The sequence below is a fragment of the Typopeltis vanoorti genome, chromosome 13 (assembly GCF_054136105.1).
Source record: "Typopeltis vanoorti isolate ZY-2024b chromosome 13, IOZ_Tvanoo_1.0, whole genome shotgun sequence".
Taxonomy (NCBI): Eukaryota; Metazoa; Arthropoda; class Arachnida; order Uropygi; family Thelyphonidae; genus Typopeltis; species Typopeltis vanoorti.
Window position 1 is genome coordinate 98,395,027 of NC_143561.1, and position 23,860 is coordinate 98,418,886.

At 35.2% G+C, this 23,860-nt stretch overlaps 1 protein-coding gene across 5 annotated transcripts in view; it reads left to right on the forward strand.

The window, feature by feature from the left end:
* LOC150100408 (zinc finger CCCH domain-containing protein 10-like) overlaps positions 1–23,860 on the forward strand; it is a 135,072-nt gene that overhangs the window by 83,076 nt on the left and 28,136 nt on the right. For 4 of the 5 annotated variants that reach the window (XM_090402499.1, XM_090402500.1, XM_090402501.1 and 1 more), the window contains one exon: positions 7,916–8,982. In XM_090402499.1, the coding sequence (XP_090258625.1) occupies positions 8,006–8,977 (972 nt within the window). In that variant the 5' untranslated portion in view covers positions 7,916–8,005 and the 3' untranslated portion in view covers positions 8,978–8,982. Of the gene's footprint in view, positions 1–7,915; positions 8,987–23,860 lie in introns of those variants that run through there. The other variant, XM_090402503.1, reaches the window with a different exon arrangement.

Here is a 23,860-nt window from a genome sequence, read left to right on the forward strand (position 1 = left end):
GTGAGCGGATGAGGAAGATGTCTAAAAAGGATAACTTGTTATCTTTTTCAATCTCCATGGTAAACTTAATAAGAGAATGTAAGGAATTGATTTCGGCTAAAAAGGGAGGTAAGGAATCTCTTTTGTGAGGCCACACTGGAAACATTTTGTCTATATTTCTAACCCAAAAGGATGGTTGATGGAATACAGATGAAAACAGGACGTCTTCTAGATGTTCCAAATAAAAGTTGGCTAAAGCAGGTGAAAGTGGACTTCCCATGGCCGTTCCTTCCACATGGTTGTAGAATTTGTTTTGATGCAAGAAATATCATGTTGCACTCTGGATATTTCTTGTGTCAAAACAAATTCTACAACCAAGTGGAAGGAACGGCCATGGGAAATTCAGTTGCTTTAGCCAACTTTTATTTGGAACATCTAGAAGACTTCCTGTTTTCATCTATATTCCCTTAACCATCCTTTTGGGTTAGATATATAGAAGACATCTTTTCAGTGTGGTCTCACAACACAGATTCCTTACATTCTCATATTAAGTTTACCATGGAGATTGAAAAGATAACAAGTTATCCTTTTTAGACATCCTCCACATCTGCTCACCTTCAGGTATTCTGACAACAACAGTTTACAGAAAATCCACTTTTACTGGACGTTACATTCTCAAACAATTTGCCCATCATCCTTATCAAAAAACAGGAATCAAAATGTTTAATTCGATGAGCTAGAACTAATTGCTTAACTTCCCATGAATTACAGGAAGAACTTTCAACTATCAAACATCACATGAAATAAATGGCTTCTCCAAAAAAACTAGACACATCTGTTCGATTCCTACAATCCAGTCCAAAACAACAAAGAATCAATACGTCGAGTTCCAATTCCGTATATTTCTGGGATTTTAGAACCAATTTTCTGAAGAAATATGATTTAACAGCCAGTTATATCCCTATTAACAAAATATTCACCTATTTCCCCTCTTCTAAATATAAACGCTCAACTATGTCTCTGCCTGGTGTATATCAAGTTCCTTGTAACTGCAATCTGTCATACTATGGACAAACTGGACTCTCTATAGAAAAAAGAATACAAGAACATCAATCATAGATTCTTCACAACAAATCCGATAAGTCTGGATTGGTGCAGCACGGGATAGAGACAAGCCACAACATTCTCTGTCCAAGACAAGCCTTCTACACAGATGTCGTTATAAATTCGAACACCTATTCAAAGAGAGTGCTGAGGCCTTACTTTAATGCCCTAACTTGAATCGAAATGATTGTATATCCTTGTCAATAATATGGGAAAGTTTAATCCGGATAACACGCTAAAAAAAATTTTCTTTTTTTTTTGAGACCTTTAATTCTTACATTAATCTAATGTTATCTTTAATTGAATTTATAAGTTAAGATTGTTATATGAAATTGTGAATTAATACCTATAATTTATTCATCACTCTGATGAAATTTATTTCTCTTTACCCCCCCCCCCCCCCCCCCAACCGGCCACAACAGCTATAGACGTCGAGCTAAATCTGGATACGAAGCTCTGAAACCCATTGAATAACATGGATAAGAAGTGCAATTTGGTGTCACTATTTCATCCACATTGGCCGGTAGGGGGGGTTAATGCTTAGCAATGTAACATCACGTGGCTCGTTCTACTTTTGAATGATCAATTGTTTGTATTCCACCTTGTAAAAACTGTTCCTATCAAGCCACTGAGGATAGTCTGTTAGTTTCAGACTGAAATATTTGGCAAACATTAAAATATTCTTGTGTTAACGTGTTTATAATTCTTAGAGCCTATAACCTTTGTTCCAGGACAGAGAATGTTGTGGCTTATTCCACCCTTATACCAGAACTTAATCAAATACACCACACCTTCTTATTTTAATGGCTACAGTTCCTACAGCATCAAAAAAGTAATCAATCTTTCCCCCAATTTCCTTCTCTTCAGAAAGATTTTAGTAATGCTATCATCATCTCCTGTGTCTGAGGCACGTCAGAAAAAATAGCCAAAGTCTTAAAGAAATACAATCTCTGCACAGCTTTCTAGTCCCACTGAAAGCTTGTTTCCCTTATGTGTTCCACTGAAGATCAGCTCCCTCCTCTTTCTGTGCCTAGAGTATATATAGTTCCCTGTTTCTGCAAGTTGGCCTGCTATGGACAGACAGGAAGATCAGCCAACATCCATACAGAAGAATGCAAAAAATACATCTGCAGTCATGACCCACAAGGTCTGGTTGATGGTCAATCGGACCTTGCAGACCATGCTTAGATACAGCTGATGGAATCAGTTGGAAAAAGACTACCATGCTCCATTGCAGTAAATTTTGAATAGAAAGATTAGTTTGGGAATCTGTAGCTGCTCTCAGACATCTTAATTTAAATAAATATGGTTGCATAAAATGCCCCAAAATATGGGAAACACTAATCCTTCGAGATCCTAGTTTACATCCTAGGCCACCAACAGGTGCTCACATTGGGTGCCCCACCTGGTTAGGACTCTAGTCGTTTGTCCACGTGTTTCAGTTAGTTTGTGTCTGTGTGTTATAAGTCTCATATTGTACTCCTTGACAATGTCTCAGTAACTGAAATGAAATATTAAGAGAAGTAAATAATATTTTAACCTCCCTACTGGCCAATGTGGATGAAATAGTGACACCAAATTGCACTTCTTGTCCATGTTATTCAATGGGTTTTAGAGCTTCGTATCCAGATTTATCTCGACATCTATAGACGTCGTGGCCGGTTGGTGGTTAATTAGTGCTCTTTCACTCCATTAAGCTTCTAACACGAGTTTCTCCCAGCACTTAAGCTTTAACACACAGATCAACACCTAAACATGCAGTCTTTGCAGACATGCTTGCCTTGTAGAATCACTAAGTGTTTTCTTTCAGCCTTATTAACACTTTGTGTTAAAATTCATGATAAATGACTATGTTGCATTCGTTGAAACAGCTACTACAATATTACAAAAGTTATAAATAAGCATTTGGTAGTATTGGGAGATTATTTAATGTAAGAGGTGTAAGACAAGAATTTAGGCCAGCTCCACTGTTATTCATCATCTGTTATGGATCATATTATGAGAGAAAGTGGCATTAAACCTGGTATTAAAAGTGGACATGTTAATCTCAGTTCTTATCTTTATTCAGATGCTGTTAGACTCTTAAATAACTCCAGTACAAAGAATCTGCAGATTCCTTAATAATTTGGCATGAATATTAACAGTGAAAAGACAGACTGACAGTAAGCAGGCATATGAAAAACATCAGCTGCACTGTGATTTGAGAACATAGAATACTTAAAATATTTCAGCTGTGAAGATGACAAATGAAATATGGAAGTAGACAACAGAATAAGGTATGATGATGAGTCAAAATAAATTTATGTTGAATAAGAGAGAAATTAGTCAAAACTCAAAAACTAGCTGCATACTCTAAAATCTGTAAGTCAAATGTATTTTGACTTACAGATTTTAGAACTGAAGTAAAAAAATAACAGTTTTAATCTAAGACTAAAGACCACATATATGAGAGTTTTGAGAAGAATTAGGGAAGGAACAGATATTAGGAACTGGACATTATTATCATTCAGGAATGTATTATTATTATTATTTCAGCTATGTAGATACAGTTTTAAGTGAAGATGACAAATGAAATATGGAAGTAGACAACAGAATAAGGTATGATGATGAGTCAAAATAAATTTATGTTGAATAAGAGAAATTAGTCAAAACTCGAAACTAGCTGCATACAAGACAGTGGTCAAGTGTATTTTGACTTACAGATTTTAGAGCTGAAGTAAAAAAATAACAGTTTTAATCTAAGACTAATGACCACTTATTCATTTGTCATCTTCACTTAAAACTGTATCTACATAGCTGAATTATAATAATAATACATTTCTGAATGATAATAATGTCAAGTTCCTAATATCATCATTTATGATATGAGTGATTCTGCCACTGATGAATATCTGTTTCCAGAAAGTGAATCCACAGAAAATCTCAGAGATGTAGTTATAAAGTTAGGTAATGCAATTGACATCCCCCTACAGCATAATGATATTCAGACCATAAATCAGATTCCCAGGAAGAACAAAAAACAAGGCTTGCCACAACCTGCACCAGTCATAGTTCGTTTGACAAGCAAGGCTACATGAGACAATCTCATAAAAGCCAGCAGACTAAAAAAACCAGTTGTCTGCTGGCTTTTATGAGATTGTCTCATGTAGTAACATCATGTACTAGAGAAGAAATATTCAGAAATACTATCACTGCTTCCTGCCTAGATCATATAAATGTCCGACCACCACCAAACAGTTATACTGCATCAGTCATAAAATGATCATTACTTCACGGGTCTAAACCTGCACACTAAGACAATATCCATGCAATGCCCCACAGAAGAAAAGCAACACAAAACAATAATAGACTAAGAAGTAGTCAACCACGAAATAAGGAAAATCAACTGGGAACACATGGCATCAAATTCACAGATATACAACAACAACATTAGACTCACACTGGAGGAATTATATAAGAAAGCTGCAAAGAAAGTCAAAATTCGCTCAAAAACAACCCAAAATCCTTGGATAACACAAAACTTAATCCTAGAAATACACAGAAAGAACGCTCTATGGAAAGAATTAAAGCTATATCCAAATAACACAGCTTTAAAAATTGAATATAGGATAACAAGGAATCGTCTTACAACACAAATAAGAAACAAAAAGAAACTACTACAGAGACAAATTAACCTCTGCACAAAACAACATGAAACAAACCTGGCACCTGATCAACGAGATGCTGGATTGTGCTCCCAACACCACCACCTCCGAAACCATAAAACACAGCTTCATGAAAGACGCAAAACCTTTCCAACAACTAGCAAATGACTTTAACCAATACTTTACAGACTCCATCCAAGAACTGCACAAAAATATTCCCCTAATCACAAAACGTGATCCTCCACTTGGACCATAATCAAAACAGACATTATGGTTCCCAATGATAAGAGAAGCAGAACTTCTCTCTGTAATACATCAAATCAAACCAAACAAAGGTCAAGGAATTGATGGTATAAGACCTAAGGATATCAAGCAACATGCAACTAGATTAGGTCCTATCTTACTAAAATTAATAAACAAAATATTTAAAACAGGACAGATACCAAGTATGCTAAAGACTGCCATAATCATACCCATATACAAACATGGAAAAAGAAATTTAATCAGCAATTACAGACCCATAGCAACATTACCAATTATCAATCAAATTATGGAGCGGATTGTACTGGAGAAACTCGCAGCATATACAGAGACCTTTCATATTATCCCCAAAACACAATATGGTTTTCAGAAAAATAAGGGAACAACATCTCTCTTGGAAGACTTTACAAATGTAATTAACCATTTCTGCCCTAGTGATTCCAATTGGAATCACTAACTGTCTTGGCTTTCATAGCCCATATTACGTGGTGAATGATTCCAAACGGTATCGTACGTCGTAGTTCCATTTCTTTAATATAATAACAGGTATGTATTATACGTATAAATCTTATCAATATCGGTTTTTATGACTTAGTAGAATAATATGCATATATTGGATTATAGAGTATAAGGCTCACAAGTTGAATATTTGCTACCAGTACATAATGATTCCATATGGAATCAGTCGGTCAGAATTCCTATCCTGAAATGTGTTTTTCATCAAAATACTTGATACTCTTGCTTTTTTAGACCTAAAGACAAAATAAATAGAAAGAAAAAATTTTTTCACTATGAAAAAAAAAATTCAGGTCAGAAAGGGTTAATATTGCCTTAGATAAAAACAAAATTGCCATGGTAGTCTTTATTGATCTAACTAAAACATTTGATACACTCACACATCAAACATTGTTAGAAAAGCTGAGGCATGGAAGGCAGATGGTTTACAAACTACCTCCAAAATAGAAAGCATATCACATGTATCGGGTCAAACCGAAGTAGAGAGCTACCAGTGACCTGTGGAGTGCCACAGGGAGCTGTACTCTCCCCAACTCTATTCAACATTTACATGCACGATATTAATCAGCTACCTCTCAAAGATAAGATATTCCAATACCAGATGATACAGCGATAATATCCATCTATAATAACACAAACATAGCTCAAGCTAATATGCAACATGACATAAATCTGATCACAGACTGGCTCACGAAAAACTCCATACACCTAAACTCAGATAAGACAAAATTAATGATAATCAGAAATCCACTGACTCAACCAGTTGATAACAAATATATAACCATCCAACATCCACTCTCCAACATAAAAAACACACAGAACAGCGAAACCACTATAATCACTCAGAATGAAACAATACGATACCTTGGAATTTACTTCGATGCAGATATGAATTGGAATAGCCACATAAACCATCTCCACAACAAACTCTGAACAATAACTGGCAAACTCTACAGGTTAAAAGACATAGTCCCCACATGCCTAAAAACACTAATATACAAAGCACTATTCCAAAACATACTAAGATACGCTATAACAACGTATGCTTTCGGTGCACCCTACAAACTAAATAGATTAATCTTGTTACAGTACAAAATCATAAAACTAATCTTTTTGGAACAAAGACACAATAACTTTATATACACTGCAATGTCAGAACACAAAATACTGACAGCAAAACATTTGTCACTATGCAGCTTTGCTGAAACATTATTTCGATGCCAACTACAGAACAGTCAGAAACACATCGCATAACAAGACCTCAGACAATTAATTATATCACATATAAATACAATAATCACTATGGAAAAGCCACACGAAACTTCTACATCCCAGACATGATAAACAAATTACCTTTTGAATACAGAAACCTTACAAACTACAATAGCCTGAAAAGAGCTCTAAGGACATACTATGAACAAGAAACACGCACCCAAAATGCCACACAAACTTAATGAAACACAATATATTCGTTCAGGCTTCCAGTTCAGCGACTCATCAATACATTCCACGTTATTGTGCGTGCGCGCGAGAATTTCTCAATCATAGATTTCGTAGCTCTCCAACACAGCAAAAAAACCAATAAATAATAACCAACTGGTGTCATCCTCAGATAAGTTTACATATAAGCTTCGAGGATGAAAGCAGAGAAATTACTTCTCATCCAAGATGTATCACTTGTAAACCAATATATGTAATGTATGTTATATGTAAACAAACGTAAGTAATGACTGCAACAAATGTATGTAATTCTTTCGAACTGAGAGAGATGATGAGATTTTTCCATATGTCTTTAAGAACAATGCCCTGATTTCTATTTAAATTATTGCCTGTGCGTAATACCACAGCTGCTTCTTTTAAAGTTCTGTATCTGTAGTCATTCTCGATGTAAGGCATAGAACTGTTTTTCCAATCTATAACATGATTTGATGTTGAGAAATGATGTAAATAAATAAATAAATAATGAAATAGAAATCAGGGCATTGTTCTTAAAGACATATGGAAAAATCTCATCATCTCTCTCAGTTCGACAGAATTACAATATGCAAATAACTACAAAACGCGTGGTCATGTACCGGAATCTGACTGAAGCTTTCAAACACATGCACGCCTTCCAACAGAAGGAACAAAATGTAACGGCCTAACAGTTACTAAAGTGTATGTTTGAAATGTAACTCAATGCATTTGTTTTCACACCAGTTCAGCCTTGAAAATACTAGACAGTGGCTAGTGAAACTTGTTGGCTCTTTGTATATTTTATCATTTATCTTCTGGTCTTTTAATAAAAGTTATTTATTATAATACATCAGACCAAATATGTACAATTTAAATATTAATTCCCTGTCAATATTTTTAGAAAATTATTTATGTCTAAATCTGAGATTTAAATAAATAATTCTGTTTATTTTCAGAGCTATTTTGGGTCAAACAGATGCCTGCTTTTGATATTCTTCAGCTAAGCTACTTTTAAAAGTTGACTTTCAATTTTAAAACCCCACAGCATGTCAGAAGATGAAAATAAAAGAGATTCAAAGGCAAATGGCAGTGATATAAAAGCAGACGATGCTATATGTCGTGATTTTTTACGCAATGTCTGCAAGAGAGGAAGTCGTTGTAAGTATAAACATCCTATCACCGAAGATGGAGAAGAAATAAGTAGAGAATATGTGTTTTGCCATGATTATCAAAATAAGGAATGTACACGTTCTACTTGCAAATTTCTTCATTGTACTAGACAAGAGGAAGAATTTTATCGCTCCACTGGCAAGTTGCCTGATCATGCATTAGAGGCTATATCTTTAGGTAAAGGCCTTTCATCTGAATTATCTAAGGGTGAAATTCCTATTTGTAAAGACTATCAAAAAGGAGACTGTAGGCGTGGTGGACGTTGTAAATTTCGACATATAGATCCAGATTTTGAGGATGAATCACTATTTTCACTACGAGGAAAACGGAAATTTAGTTTTGAGTCACGAGGACTATTTGATAGTTTTGATTCTGCCATGAAAAGACGTGCATATGACTGTCCTCTGCAGTATCATGATCATGTGCTGACGCCATTACGTGATTATCGATTTGAGGAAGAGAATGCAATCTTAAGAAGAAAAATAGAGGAATTGAAGAAACAAGTTGCAGATCTCACTGCAACGAATGAGTTTTTGCTGGATCAGAATGCACAACTTCGTCTTAGCAAACAGAGTACCCCTATAACACAGGCCTTGATACCCCATACAATCACTCCAACTCCAGCTATTACTCAAATATCTCAACAGTTACCATTAAGCAGTGGAGATTTAACAGCTGCTGGACTTGCCCCTGTCTCTATTGCTTCTGTATCTATTGCCCAAGCTCTACCATCACAGAGCATACCACAAAGCATTATCACTATGAGTGGCCCATCAACTTCCCTTGTTTCTTATCCTATTATGACCCAAAGTATGAGACCTGTTATTCCACATAGTTTAGGACATTGATATAGGTAAGTTATATTTTTAATCTGAAATAAGGTTAATTAAGTTGTATTTCATATTTGACATAGTCCTTTAACAAAATTTTTCACATAAACTAGTTTAATATACCACAGCACCATTTATTCTTGGGATCAGCAAGAAGCTTTTAAATCATCAGAAATATTCCAATAGTATTCCTTGTACCTCATGAGGTAATGAGGTCCATCACCCTGGACATATTTTTTTTAGTCTCCTTTATACTGTTTTATATGTGCAAGGTATAGAAGGCTTCTCATTATTGTTACGCATCAAAACTCCTTTTAATTTTGTTTTAGATGTTCAATAATAAATCACCATACTTTCAGCTCACATTTAATTTCTTTTAAAAAAAAAAAAAAATCTACTACATCATTTGCCGGCTTGTTGGTCGAGTGGTTAGCGCATCCACTCTCCAGCCAAAAGGCTGCGGGTTCGAATCCTGTCGTGGGCATGGATGTTTGTGATTGTCTGTGAAAGTATTAGTGGTGGTAGTCGGCAGTAGGTGGCGTTGGTGTTAGATGATGAAGGTTGGTGGAGTAGTGAGATGAAGAGTTGTAGAGTAAATGCCTCCCTCGATGAGTCTTTGTACTCCCTGGAAATGTGATGTAATAATAATAATGACAGTAGCAAGTTTTTTTATTTTTTTTGTTGTTGTTTCTAAACAATTCCAAGCTATTTAAATTGATGTTTAGAAAAATTCAAATCTGTAACAGCTCTGCTGACAAGTTCATTAATGTTTTCACCCAAGGATAGTAACTTGTTATTCACACAAGCATAGAAGGCTCATCATCCATTTGTACCATGCTGCTGCTGTTGGACAAATGCTACAAAATCTAAAGAGTTTGGCACAAAATCGAGTGTTTGGTTTTCATAGAAAACTCATTTGTGTTTAACTAATGTATCTATCCATTTAATTGATCTCTCTCTCTCTCTCTAAATCATTCATCCAAAAAAGTGTATATCAGCATTATCACTGAAACCACCGAATCAGTTCCTTTTTATAAAATATTCATCAATAATGAGGAGCCCACTTTATCTTAGTTTCTTGTTTCCTACCCAAAACAGTGCAAGAATATGCAGTCCTCACCATGAGTGGTTTCCCTCCCCAAAATCCAATTTTTCATCTCCCATAAATTTACCACACTACAATCCAATGTGAAAAAAATTTCAATAACCTATGTAAAAGGATCCTCGGAAGAAATAGTAAGCATTCTTTGCAAATTCAAAATATATGCTTCCTTCAAGCCAGCTCAGAAACTGTCTTCCTTCCTACCATCAACAAAGGATACTTTACCACTTCTTTCCTTACAAGGTGTCTATCAAGTACCCTGCTCATGTCATCTTTCCTATTTTAGACAGACTGTCCATTCTGCCTTGATTAGAATTGAAGAACATCAAGATTATATTACATTTTTGGAATCTGACAAGTCTGGCCATGCTTTTCATGCTATTGACACTAGGCACAGAGTTCTTTGGAACCAGACAAAACTTCTTCACCCAGCAAGTTCATATTCGATCGACTTTTCTTTGAAACAAGTAAAATGCTACGGAAATCGTCCAAACCTGACCCAATCAGATTGTATGCCAAGTTTTGGGAAGTAATCACTATTAATTATTCATAAGTTTATTATTTAAAAAAAATAAATGCAGGGGGTCCTTGAGTTGTGTCGGAGATCCGTTCCTACGGACCGATGTAAGGCGATTTTCGATGTAAGTTGGAATTACCATAGCCTAAGTTACTTACCTAACCTAAAACACCCTAAAGTCATACGTATATATCAAGAAACAGAACTAGGCCATAGGAAAATGAAAGGGAGAACATAATTACTGTATAGTACAGAAAAATGACAAAAATGAAACTGTAATAAAAAAAACAAACATAAAAATGAGAACAATCCCCAAAATGACAAATAAAACTGGACATTCTGTACAGGTGATTAAAAAAAAAAAAAATGAAAACAATTCTTTACCTCTTATCCTGTGGTTGGCTTGCACACTGGAAGGGACGTTGCAAGGAGGGAGAGTCTGACTTAATGGAAGGAGGAGGAAGAGGCAGGAGAGTCAGGACAGGTTGCAGCAGATACTGCAGCTGCAACTGAAGAAGATGGAGAGGCTGGAAGAGAAACTGAAGAGACAGTCGAGGTACCAGCACCTGCTGCAGGCCTCTCTACCTTCGTGAAAAAACATTCCAGGCTAGTCTGGAATGATTCCATCCTCTTCTCCTCGTATATCTCCCTATAACACTGCAGGCAATCCATAACCCCTTGGAAGACCTTTATGTACCTAGCAATGTTGGGATCCTCAGCCTCAAACTTGGCCAGCAGATCCTCAATGAGGGCAAAACCTTCTGCCAAGCCCTTGGTGGTGAATCTCCTGGGTTCAGGAGTTGGAACTGTTTCCTCCTCCTCAATCAGCTGTTTCTCTAACTGAATGAGGTCTTCTGCTGACAACTCCTCCCCATGAGATGCCAGAAGCTCTATGATATCTTCGGCCTCCACTTCCAAATTCATCTGCTTCCCCAGGGCAAGAACCTTCTCTGTGACAGCCTCAACTGTCTCCTCATAGCCATGGAAATCATTCACAAACTGGGGACATAGTTTTTTTCACACATTCAAATTTGTCTGCTTCACTTCATCCCAAGCATGCTCAATGTTTTGTATTTCCGAAAATTTCCAAAAGTCTTTTAGGGTTAAGTTCCTATCTTTTTCAGTTGCCCTGAAAGCCATAGCAAATGTCCTGCAGAGGCAGTAGGCCTTAAAGCAGGCATGCGCAACCTTTTCTAGTTTTGGGACCAAATTATTAAATAAAATAAATTAATATTAAATGAATTAAAACAAGTTGCTACTTCATTTATTTCATTTATTTATAATATAATGCTTTACATATTTCATTTATTTATAATATAATGCTTTGGTATAAAGCTCTACATAAATTTTATAATATAATGAACGACATAACAATTTAATGTGAAGATTGGCCTTGTATTTCAACTACGAGACTATCAATATTGACATTAATATTACTTAAGGATAATCGCATAGAATTTTTGAGGTTTTCGTCCATTATTCTTGTCCGTATTTTTGATTTATTGTATTTCATCCTTGAAAAAAACTATTCACACATATATGTGCTGCCGAAAAGACAAATAATTTTTCTTGAAAAGGCATGTAAATTTGTATATTTTTCTTCCACCAAATAAAATTTATAAAATCCATGAAAGCAATATTGTTAAATTGTGATTTTAGCACTAAATCTGCCTGAAGCTCAATAAGTTCCATCTGTTAGTTTTCTGGCACATTATTTACATCAGCATTCATCGGACGAGCAAATATAGCGAATGTGGAGTCTTTTTGAAGTCGGCAAACCTTGTATCAAATTGCTCTATTAGTGCCTTCAGTTCATCTCCATAACAATTATAAGGGATATTTTTATGAGTTGCTAGAGTAGGAAAATGATAACAATTTTTAGCTCTTATCTGACTTTCCAACAATCTTAGTTTATTACAAAAAGCATTGACATGTCCAATGCAGTTCATGAACCAATTGTCCTTGTTTTTGCAATTTAAGATTCAGTTCACATCATCATCTTTTACTTGGTTAATTAAAAAATTATGTTTCCTTTTATGTCCATAAAATCTGCAATGTCTTGTCTCAGATCATAAAATCGTTTTAACATTTTACCTTTACTCAACCACCTCATTCAAAATTAATAAGACACATCTTTATAATCTTCAGAAAATAGGTCTACCAAATCCTTCTTAAATTGGCGGCGATTAAATGCCCGTGACTTAATAAAGTTAATACTGCCTACTACAACTTCCATAACATTTGTGAATTTAATCTATTTTGCACAGGTTGGAGAAAACATAGTGTGTTTTGTGCAAGTCATATGACGTCAGCTTAATGTGAGTTAGTAGAACACACCATGTTTTCTCCCACCATGAATCAGACAAACTTCGCTGAAATAGATTAGGGCCAGATCCGGCCTGCAGGATCTGGCCATATGTGCCTTAAAGGAAGCAATAACACCCTGGTCCTAGGCTGCAAAAGGGCTGTGGTGTTTGGTGGAAGGTTAAACCACCTTAACATTAGGGTGAAAGTCATCCAAATGGGTAGGGTGACCAGGGGCATTGTCTAGCACTAACAATGCCTTAAAGGGCTTGGCTGTACAGTACCTCTGAACTTCTGGCACAAAATGGTTGGTAAACCAGTCCTTGAAGATTTGAAGTGTCACCCATGCTTTCTTATTGGACCTCCAGATGACAGGCAGTTGACCCTTCCAAATGCCCTTTAGTGCCCTTGGATTTTCAGCCTGATAAACCAACAAGGGCTTCAGTTTTAAGTCGCCAGCAGCATTAGCCCCAAGAAGCAAAGTCAGTCTCTCCTTACCAGCTTTATGGCCTGGTGCTGCCTTCTTCTCGTTGGCGATATAGGTACGATTAGGCATATGTTTCCAAAATAGGCCTGTCTCATCCACATTAAACACTCGTGGAGCACTGTAGCCCCCCTCCCCCTCCCTTATTATCTCAGCCAATCCCTCAGGAAACTCACCAGCTGCTTTATCATCACCACTAGCAGCTTCACCTTGCACCTTAAAGTTATGTAAATTTCCCCGAGCCTTAAACTGCATAAACCAACCTTTACTAACATTAAACTCTTCACCTGCACTCGTTTCCCTCCTTTCACTTTTCAATGCCTCAAACAATCTTTTCACCTTTTCTTGAGTTAACATGAGGCTAATTGGGATATGGCGTTGATGCTGGTCTTCCAGCTAAAGAACAAGAAGCCTTTCCATCTCAATCATGAGCCTACTACGTTTTTTTGTAATTGCAGTCGATTTCATGGGCGCCAATCCTGTTGCGTGTTCATGGATGCGAACTTTATCCTTGATAATAGTCCCGACTGTGGTACGACTTAAGTTCAACGCGCGGCCGATGTTCGTTGGCGTTTCTCCCTTTTTTGTACTTTTAATGATGTCTAATTTCACTTCTAATGTAATGGCTTTCCTTTTCTTTGACGCACTGCCATCGGAAGAGTCTGCCTTATGTTTGGGAACCATATTGAAGGGTAAAAAGTCACAAAAAAAACACAAACACAAAAGTGAGAGAGCGGATGTAAACAAAGCATGCAGTACCCAAAGAGTATGCTGGGACCCAATTGACGCTACCTCTCCCAAACAAATGCCACGTAACGCCGTATTCTTCTGCCGCACTGCTTCAAGTCGAAATTTATTTTTTAAATTATTTATGGGATTACCGCCGTAAAGTCAAAACAATGATGTTGAGGACCCCCTGTGTGTGTGTGTGTGTGTATATATATATAAAAATTATCATCATAACACTAAATACGGGTATAGACCATATTGGTCTGTTCCTGTCTCATTATCCATCCAATATCCTTTTTTGAGGTCTACTCTGCCTTCTCTTTCCAGTTGGCTTATATTTTAATATTTGTTTAGGATGTCGGGTGTTGGCCATTCAGTTTACATGTTCAATCCATTTTTGTTTATAATTGTTTAGTTTTTCTTCTATTGATTTTGTTTTTAGTTCTTTTAAAATGTCTTCGTTTCTTTTTTGATCTAATAATGTGTATTTTGCAGTTCTTCTGATAAATCTCATTTCACTTGTTTTTATTCTTTGTTTATCTTGTTTATTTATTGCCCAAATTTCACTGCCATATAATAATGTGGGCACTGCTAAAGATTGTATATTTTCAAGCGTGTTTCTTTTTGTACTATATTTGAATTGAATATTGTATTTATCAGGCCTATAATCTGTAAAAATTTTGAAGTTTTTAATTTTATGTCCTTTTCTCCTTCATATGATATTCTACATCCAAGATAACTGAAAGTATTTATCTGTTCTATTATTTTATTATTAATAACTATTTTGCTTCTAACTGGAGTTTGTCCACAAAATGCCATTGTTTATCTATGGAAATTTTCATTCCAAATTGTTCTACTATACTGTTTAAATTATATATTACTCTTTGTAAATTGTCTTCCTTATCTGATATTATTACCTGATCATCTGCAAATAATAGCGTATTTATTTTGATATTCCGGGAAATTTCTATACCTTGATTGTTTAAGGCAGTGGTTCTCAAAGGATGTGCCCTGTGGTATTCCAGAGAAATATGTGTCCAGATATAAAAATAAATATAGTTACTCTATTATACCTTTTCATTACGGATATACCGCTCTTTTTATCAACACCTCATTATTATGTTAATTAACAGCGGTTTTTCTTGCAAAGAGAACAAGAATATGGTTTATTCTTGTTGTGTATATTACTTATTTTAAAAGTGTTGGAAGTGGATGTTATGTGCATATTACTTATTTTCAGATAAATACACCCAAATAAAATGGATAGATTTCTCAAAAAGAAGCATGATATTGAAGAATTAGATTTTGGAAGTGAGCAAAAGTTAAGTGCAAGTAAGAAAGCAAAATCGCGGCCTACTCACAAATATAATGAAAGTTATTTAAGCTTTGGTTTCACTTGGACTGGAAGTGAAGATCATCCTTTGCTGCTATGTTTAGTATGTGGATGTAAAATGGCAAATGAATCATTGCTTCCTAGTAAATTGAGTAAACATTTTAAAACTATACACTCTAATTTACAAGATAAATCTGTAAGTTTTTTCAAGAGATTGTCTGAACAGCAAACAAAAGCAGCAAATTCTTTTAAAAGTATAATGACTGTTTCTGATAAAGCTCAAATCGCTTCTTATCAAGTCTCAGAACTGATAGCAAAAAATATGCAAGATCATACTTTAGGTGAGTCACTTATTTTGCCTGCATGCAAAAGAATGGTCATGACAATGCAAGGAAATGAAGCAGCAATGAAAATAAGCAACGTTCCTCTGTCCAACGATACAGTTCACAGGCGTATTATAGAAATGTCTTTTGATATCGAGAAAAATGTATGCAGTAATAAACTTCAGTATTCAAATTTTGCATTGCAAGTTGATGAGTCAACAGACATTACCAACAAGGCGCAACTCTTAGCATTGGTCCGTTTTATTAATGAAGATCAAATAGTAAATCAGTTTCTTTTTTTTTTTTGCAAAGAATTAAGTGTCTACAAAAGGTGAGGACGTTTTTAACATTTTGAATAGCTATCTTGATAAATGGCAGTTAACATGGAAGTCATGGAAGGGCCTTAACTCTTTTGTAAAAAAACAAAATGAGAATGTTATTGTAACTCACTGCTTTCTTCATAGGGAGGCCTTGATGGCAAAAACATTGGGAGAAAAATTAAGAGAAGTTTTAGATCAAGTTGTTCAGATGGTAAACTTTATTAAAACAAGACCTGGCAAATTGCGTTTATTCGAAAAGCTTTGTATCGATATGGATTCACAACACAGACGGCTGCTTTTACACACTGAGGTGAGGTGATTGTCAAGGGGGGAAGTACTTACCTGTACACGAGCTATGACAAGAACTTGCGTTTTTTGAAGAGACGAAACAATTACATTTTTGTAACCTCCTTCGGTGCGAATTTTGGATTGCCAGGTTACAGTATTTGGCCTATACATTTCAGCAGCTCAATATTTTGAATACTAGCATGCAAGGGAAAGAAGATAATCTTCTCACATCCACTGACAAAATGAAAACGTTTCAGAGAAAACTACAGATTTGGAAAAGAAAAGCTGTTGAAGGTAATTTGGAAATGTTTCCATTGGTGAGTAACACTTGCATAAATGAAACACTTCCAATAATAGTTGAACATTTAACAAGTTTAGAAAAAAATTGAGTTCTTATTTTCCATCACTTAACACTGAACAATACGATTGGATTAGAAATCCATTTATGGAAACTTCAAGTGATTTTGGTTTAACATTAACAGAAGAAGAAGAACTGGCAGCTATATCCACTGATCGTGGATTGATGATTAAACATAAGGAATTGTCTCTTGAAGCCTTTTGGGTTTCTATAAAAGAAGAATATGTGTCAATATCTAAAAAAGCTTTGAACATTTTACTACAATTTTCAACATCGTATTTATGTGAATTAGGATTTTCTACCCTCACCAGAATTAAGTGTAAAAAGAGAGGAATTCTTCAATTTATTGACGAGGAAATGAGAGTTTGCCTTTCAAATATATGCCCAAACATTGAAGCAATCACTAGGACACATCAGGCTCATGTTTCTCATAAACACAAGAATAAATAAACTTAAGGTATGTTTAATTTTTTTTTTTATTGCATTATTTTTTTTTCTTTAATATTTGACTTAATTATTATAACACATTTCTCAGAAATTTGTATATAGTGTGCGTACAATTATTTGTAGGATTTTAAATGCACCCCGACTTCAAAAAGCTTGAGAACCACTGGTTTAAGGTGTTCCACTGTATTAATATTTCCTTAATGTAAATATTGAAAAGTGTTGGAGACAAAGGGCATCCCTGTCTTACTCCTTGGTTTATAGATTGTTTTTCAGACAACTTTTCATTTATTTTTATTTCATTATCTTTATATATATTCAATATTGCATGTAGTAAAATATTAGGTATATTTATTCTTTGTAATATATCAAACAGTATATATCTTTTTACTTTGTCAAATGCTTTTTTGTAATCTATAAACAAAAGATGAGTTTCCAAATAAATTTCTCTTCTTTTTTCTATAAGTAGTTTTAAACAGAAAGCTGCATCCATTGTAGATCGTCCTTTTCTAAATCCATTTTGACATTCTAATAATATTTTTTCACTGTATATTTTTAGTTTTTCATTAAGTATTCTGCTGTATATTTTGTAACATGCATTTAATAAACTAATACCTCTGTAGTTAGCAGGTTTTGTTTTATCCCCTTTTTTAAATATAGGTAATACTATGCTTGTATTCCATTCTATTGGTATTTGTCCATTTGTATATATTTTATTTAAAAATTTTAGTAATCTTTGATGAATTTTTTTTCCAGCAAATTTATACAGATCGGAGTTTATCCCATCTTCTCCTGCTGGTTTGCCATTTTTTATTTTATTTAGGTTGTCCTTTCATTGTTAATTCTTTCATTGTTATCATATTATTTAAGGTATTTTTTAAGTTTCTGGTGTAATTATTTTTGATGGCCAGTATTATCTGTCCAAAGATCTGTAAAGTAATCCAAGAATTCTTTTACATCTATTTCACAATTTATATTTGCAGTTTCTTTTATATCTGCATTCATGTATTTTAGTGTTTTGTATGCACTGGGTCTTATTTTGTATATGTCATTTTCTAGATGCGATGCAAATTTTTCTCAGCTTTCTCTGTGTCTCTTTCTGCTTTCTCTTTTGGCTGTTGCTCGTCTTTTTTTATATTCAGTTTCATCTTCTTGTTTTTTGCTACTTAACCATCTTTTTCAATTATTGTTTTTATTTCATTGTCCCATATATGTAATTTTTTATTTTTATGATATTTTTTGTGTGTTCCTAGACTTTCATATGCTGCTGATGCAATAATTTCTTTTATATTAATGCATTCTTTCTCAATGTCTTCATTTTCTTGTATTTTTTCCAAGTAGTTATTAATCCTCTGTTGGTATAAATTTCTTATACTTATATCATTTAGTAATCTTACTTTGTAATTAGATTTTGTTTCTTTTTTTTTTGTATTTTTTTGTAGCCAGTTTGGTGGAAATCTTAGTTTTTCCTGTACTAAATAGTGATCGTGTCAATTTCTAGCCCTCTTTTAACTTTAACATCTAGGAAGAGGTTTGCTGCTTTTTCATTTGTTATAAAGTAGTCTATTATTGATTTTTGTCCTCTTGCACACCATGTATATTTATGTCTATTTTTATGTTTGTAAAATGTATTCATTATTTTTAAATTATTATATATTGTATAATCAATGAGTTGCTTTCCATTTTTGTTTACTGTTGGTTCTCCAAATTTTTGTATATTATTGTTAATTTTTTTCATTCCTATTCTGGCCTTAAGATCTCCGGCTATAATTATATGGTCTGTTTTATTTAATTTTTCATATATTCCTTGTAACTCTTTGTAAAAGTAATCATTTTCTTCTTCTTTTCCTTCTTCAGGGGCATATACTCCAACAACTGTTAAATTTTCTTTATTTAATTTTAATCGCACTTCTAATATTCTTTCATTCCAGTATGTATAATAAGTTATTTTTGATTTAATTGATTTATGGATCGAAATCATTACACCAGCTTTTGCATGTATTTGTTTGTCCACTCCATTATTATATGATATTGTAGTTAGCTGTTTCTTTTGTTCCTTTAAGTTTCTTTTTCGTTTCTGTAAGAACTGCAATTTCTATATTTTGGTCATTTAAAATTTTATCTAATTCTTCTTCTTTATGTGCTATGCTTCTAATGTTCCATGCAGCATATTTCACTACGTTTTTCTTTTTTCAAAGTTTCTTAACCTTTTCCAAGTTTGCGGTCGTCTCCCATGTTTTCTGTCCGGTTTGGATTTTCGTTGAGACTTGAAAGTAATATGTGTTTCCCTGTGTCAAGTGACTAGCATGACGATAGGTATCCTAGTGGTGGGGCTGCCACCTTAAGACAACTAGGCTTGCCTTTTATTAGTAGATAGTGGAAACTAAAGTTTGATAGGAAAGATTCACCCCCCTCGCCCTCGAATTGTTTTAATAGCACTGGGGGGGGGGGAGGAGTAAGAAGTAAGAGAGAGTATAGGGAAAGAAGAGTAGAAGACCAGTCTTCAGATATGATATACCAAGTGTATGTTGTATCAAGTAAGATTAGGTCTAGCTTGGGTATCTTGGGTTTGCCATGCCTGTACTCACCAATGTGAGCCCCTGAGATGGGCTCATATAAAAATTATTTAAATTTAAATGTATGCATGTTCCTACAATTGTTCCATTGAACTCTAATAGTGAAATAGTATTCCAAAAAAAAAAAGCCAAAAGGTTTCATTTCGGCCATATAAAATTGCATAGATAGAGTTGATATTATATTATTTAAATTATTATAATATTATATTATATTTATTATAATTTTACATTGCTAAAATTAAGCCTTTTGGCTCTTTCTTTAGTAATTATTTTTACACACTGACTGAGATTTCACTTACAAAAAATACATTTCTCTGACATTTTGAATTTCTTAGTGCTGAACAAGAGTTTTGCTGTCTTAAGATTTTTGCATGGTCTCTGAAGAGAACCAACAACCAGTTCAAAACAGCTGTCAGACCAGTGAAACCTTTATCGAATGGACTAATAAAAGGCGAATATATGGACGCTTTGGCAGGACCCGTGTCTTTTAAGTAGTCCATACTAAGGCAAGTCGGGGATACTGAGGATTGTATTCTCGTAAGTTCTCAGGTTAACTTACGAAACTTTCATAGTTTCAAACACACATTCGGCTTGGAAATAATGTTGAATTTAATATCCACTCAGCCTGTGTAATATCATATACTTGAGCTGCAACTGAGACATGAGCTAATATACGCATGATTTATGACTTATTTTGATTCATGTTTTGAATGTAATTTCTCTCTCTCTGATGATGCCCATGTAACATTGGATGAAATATATTGTAGTTTTTGAATAAATTCTGTATAATTTTTGTTACATGCACAACAAAAAGTATATAGAATTTATTCAGGTTTATTTTAATAAGGATATGTTAAAGTCAAAATGTAAAATATGTAGGTTTCTTTTGTTACTTTTATTATTATTATTATTTTAATATTTTATTTTATGTTGAGCCCATATGAGAGGTTGGTTCATCAACCTATAGTACATTAGTGCTGCTTGAAAGCCTGTGTATTGTATCCTTTGGGAAGCACATCAGGGATAAGAATGTTCCACAATGCAGCAGCAGGGCTGAAGAAGGAGGAAAATAAACTTGTTCTATAGGTTTCAAGGTGTACTGTGAAGGGATGTTTAGCAACAGCTGCATGTGTTCCAATGGGCTCAGTACTAAGTGGAGGAATTATTGATGCTATTTCAGATGAACATTTGCCATGGAAATATTTATAGAATACACATATTACAGAAACCAAACGTCTGTGTGGAAGTGGGAGGACTGAGTTGGTAAGAGATGGGTCGTTCATCAATCTAATTGTTTTCCTCTGTAATGAGTCAAGCATTGTGAGGGAGCTCTTGGGGGGGGGATCTCACATTTGGAATGTGAGAGCAGTATTCAATAGCTCTGCTGATTTGTGATTTGTATAAGGTTAACAGCTGTTCAGAGATGAAGTAATGTCTTGAGTGAATGAAAAATCCCAGTTTTTTAGAAGCTGAGAATGCAATGCTTGTGATGTGTTTATGCCTGGAGAGGCTTGATGTCAAAGTAATTCCAAGAAGAGAAATCTCATCTTGTCTGGAAATTTGAGTGTAGTCAAAAATAATACTGGGAGAAAATGGTTCTTTTTTGTGAGAAATAAGACAGAACAGGGTTTTACTGGCATTGAAATTGATGAGGTTATCTGAACTCCATTGGAGGATGGCTTGGAGATCAGAATTTAGGGCAGTGGTGGTTGATGTTCTGTAGGCTGAGGTGAGTTGTGTAGAGTAAGGTTTATCAAATGAAAGGGAGGAGTGTAATGTGCTATCATTTGCAAAACTGTGTATTGTGTTGGAGGTCAACTGAAGTAGGTCATTGATATATATAGAAGGAAGAGAGTTGGTGAGAGAACAAAGCTGACAATCTAACTGCAGAAGTCCTGAAAAAGACTAAATGATGGAAGTTTGCTTAGTAAGCCTTTGTGCCAGACCCAGTCAAAAGCTTTGGGGATATCAAGTACAACCGCTTGAAAATCACCAAACTTCTCCGTGGCATTTATCCAGAGATGGGTGATATATGTGAGTAGATCTCCTGTTAATTGGCAGCGATGGAATCCATACTGGTGGTCATTTATTAACTGGGTGCCTTCAAGGTAGTGTAGGGGTTGGGAATTGATGGTTTTTTCCATTACTTTAGACAGGACTGAGTTGAGTGATATAGTGGTAGTTAGATGGCAGTGATTTGTCACCCTTCTTGGGAATGGATTGAATATAGGCCAATTTCTTGGCTGTGGGATAGATACTAGTGGAGTAATAGAGAGTACATACAGGTGACATAGGATAGGATTCAGTTCTGGTGCACAAACCTTCAGGACAATTGGAGGAATGCCATCAGGGCCAGGAGACTTTTGTGTCTAATTTGGACAGTAGTTTTATGATCTCTTTCTGGCAAAAGGATATAGGAGTCATTGTATATTGGGCATCTGGAATGTTTTTTTTTGGGGGGGGGGCATCTGCCATTGTCAGTTATGCATGCATTGAAAGCAAAGTTATGAAGCCAGAATATTGGCTTTTTCTGTGGGTTGTGATGCAATAGAGCCATCTGGGTATGGTAAGGGAGTGACTGTGTAAGCATTGTTGAATGGGGGAGATGATGAGCACTAGATGGTTGTCAGAATTACTTAGGGAGCCCACTACATTCACTGTATGTTTGGAAGGGTCATTGTGAGGAGATCTGGGGTGTTTGGGTAGTGGATTGGGTTATCTGGTAGTCTGGGTTGCCATGTGAACAATTTGTTTTAGGTTGTTAGTGATGGCAAATGTTTCAGCATCTCTGCCTGCAAGATCTGTACAACTGGAGGAAAGCCATTTGGTGTTGTGGACTTCAACATCTCCTAGGAGGATGATTTCACTGTTGGGAAAGTGGGACTTGCAAAAATTAATTTTTAAGGATAGGAAGTTAAAGAGCTCAGAGTGGTTGGTGGTATTAGGGGAGCAATAGAGACAGCAAATGAATTTGATTGAGTGGGAAAGGGATATTTTCAACCAAAGAAGGTCAAAATTGGGTGATTCTAGGTTGGATGCTCTCTGGCCAGGTATGTCAAAGCGGATGTATGCAAAGATGCAATCCTTGGGTTAAAAGGAGTTAAAGAGTGTGTAGTTTTGGAAGGTTGAGATGAATAGTGCTGGGGGAGGGAGGTGAGTTTGGAGTTTTTGCCAAAAAGAGTAGATCGGGTTTGGTAGTGGACACTATTAAGGTTGGAGTTGAAGCCACGGATGTTAGCAAAGTGAATATGCAAGGTTCTGTGGGGCATATATTTGACCACAAGAGTCTTGCACATTTCCTATGCAGCGCCTACATACTGATCTCCATGGTAACTACTAGTGGCATCACTTGATTTTTGAACTAATTTAACTTGTTTGTAGTCTATGATCCAATTGTTGTCTCCATTTTGGTATTTTTCTTCAAGTTGTTTTCTAATTATTATTATTTTAGTAACCTCCATGGAGTCAACAGATCATCATGGGAGGCCCACTCAACCAGTAACATGTCTATCATAATGAGTTTTGAAGTTATTTACACTACCTGCATTCACAATGCACTCCAGCAGTGCATTCCACTTGCCAGCAACTCTCCACACAAAAATTGTACTCCTCACACTCTTCTTCACCACACCTTTATACAACTTCCAGGGATGGCCTCTCATTCTTCCCATCTTAACATCCATTCTTTCTGTATTAATCTGATAAAATCCCTTAACTAACTTGGTCTCTATCATGTGTCCTCTTTTTCTCCTGTCCACCTACCTCTGTAATCCACATTCTCTCAAATGCTCTTCGTTACCAACATTCCAGAGTCCTTTAACATTTGAACTAATTTTACTTGTTTATTGTGCAATAATACATTATACAAATTAAAGCATAAAATTACTGAGTACTGTATACAATATTGTACTTATTGTAATAAATAATGAAACATGAGTGTACAGAGGCAGTGAGAAAATTGGCAGAAGCAAGTGACTCCCAATTTTTTTCACTGTAACCTTTTTGGTAGCTTAGATTCTTGTTCCCTTCTTACTTCTTTTCTCACTAGTTCTACTTCTGCATTTTCTGTGCTTATGGTCTTCATTTGAGAGTTCTTCTTCCACCAACTTCTCTACATCTTCAT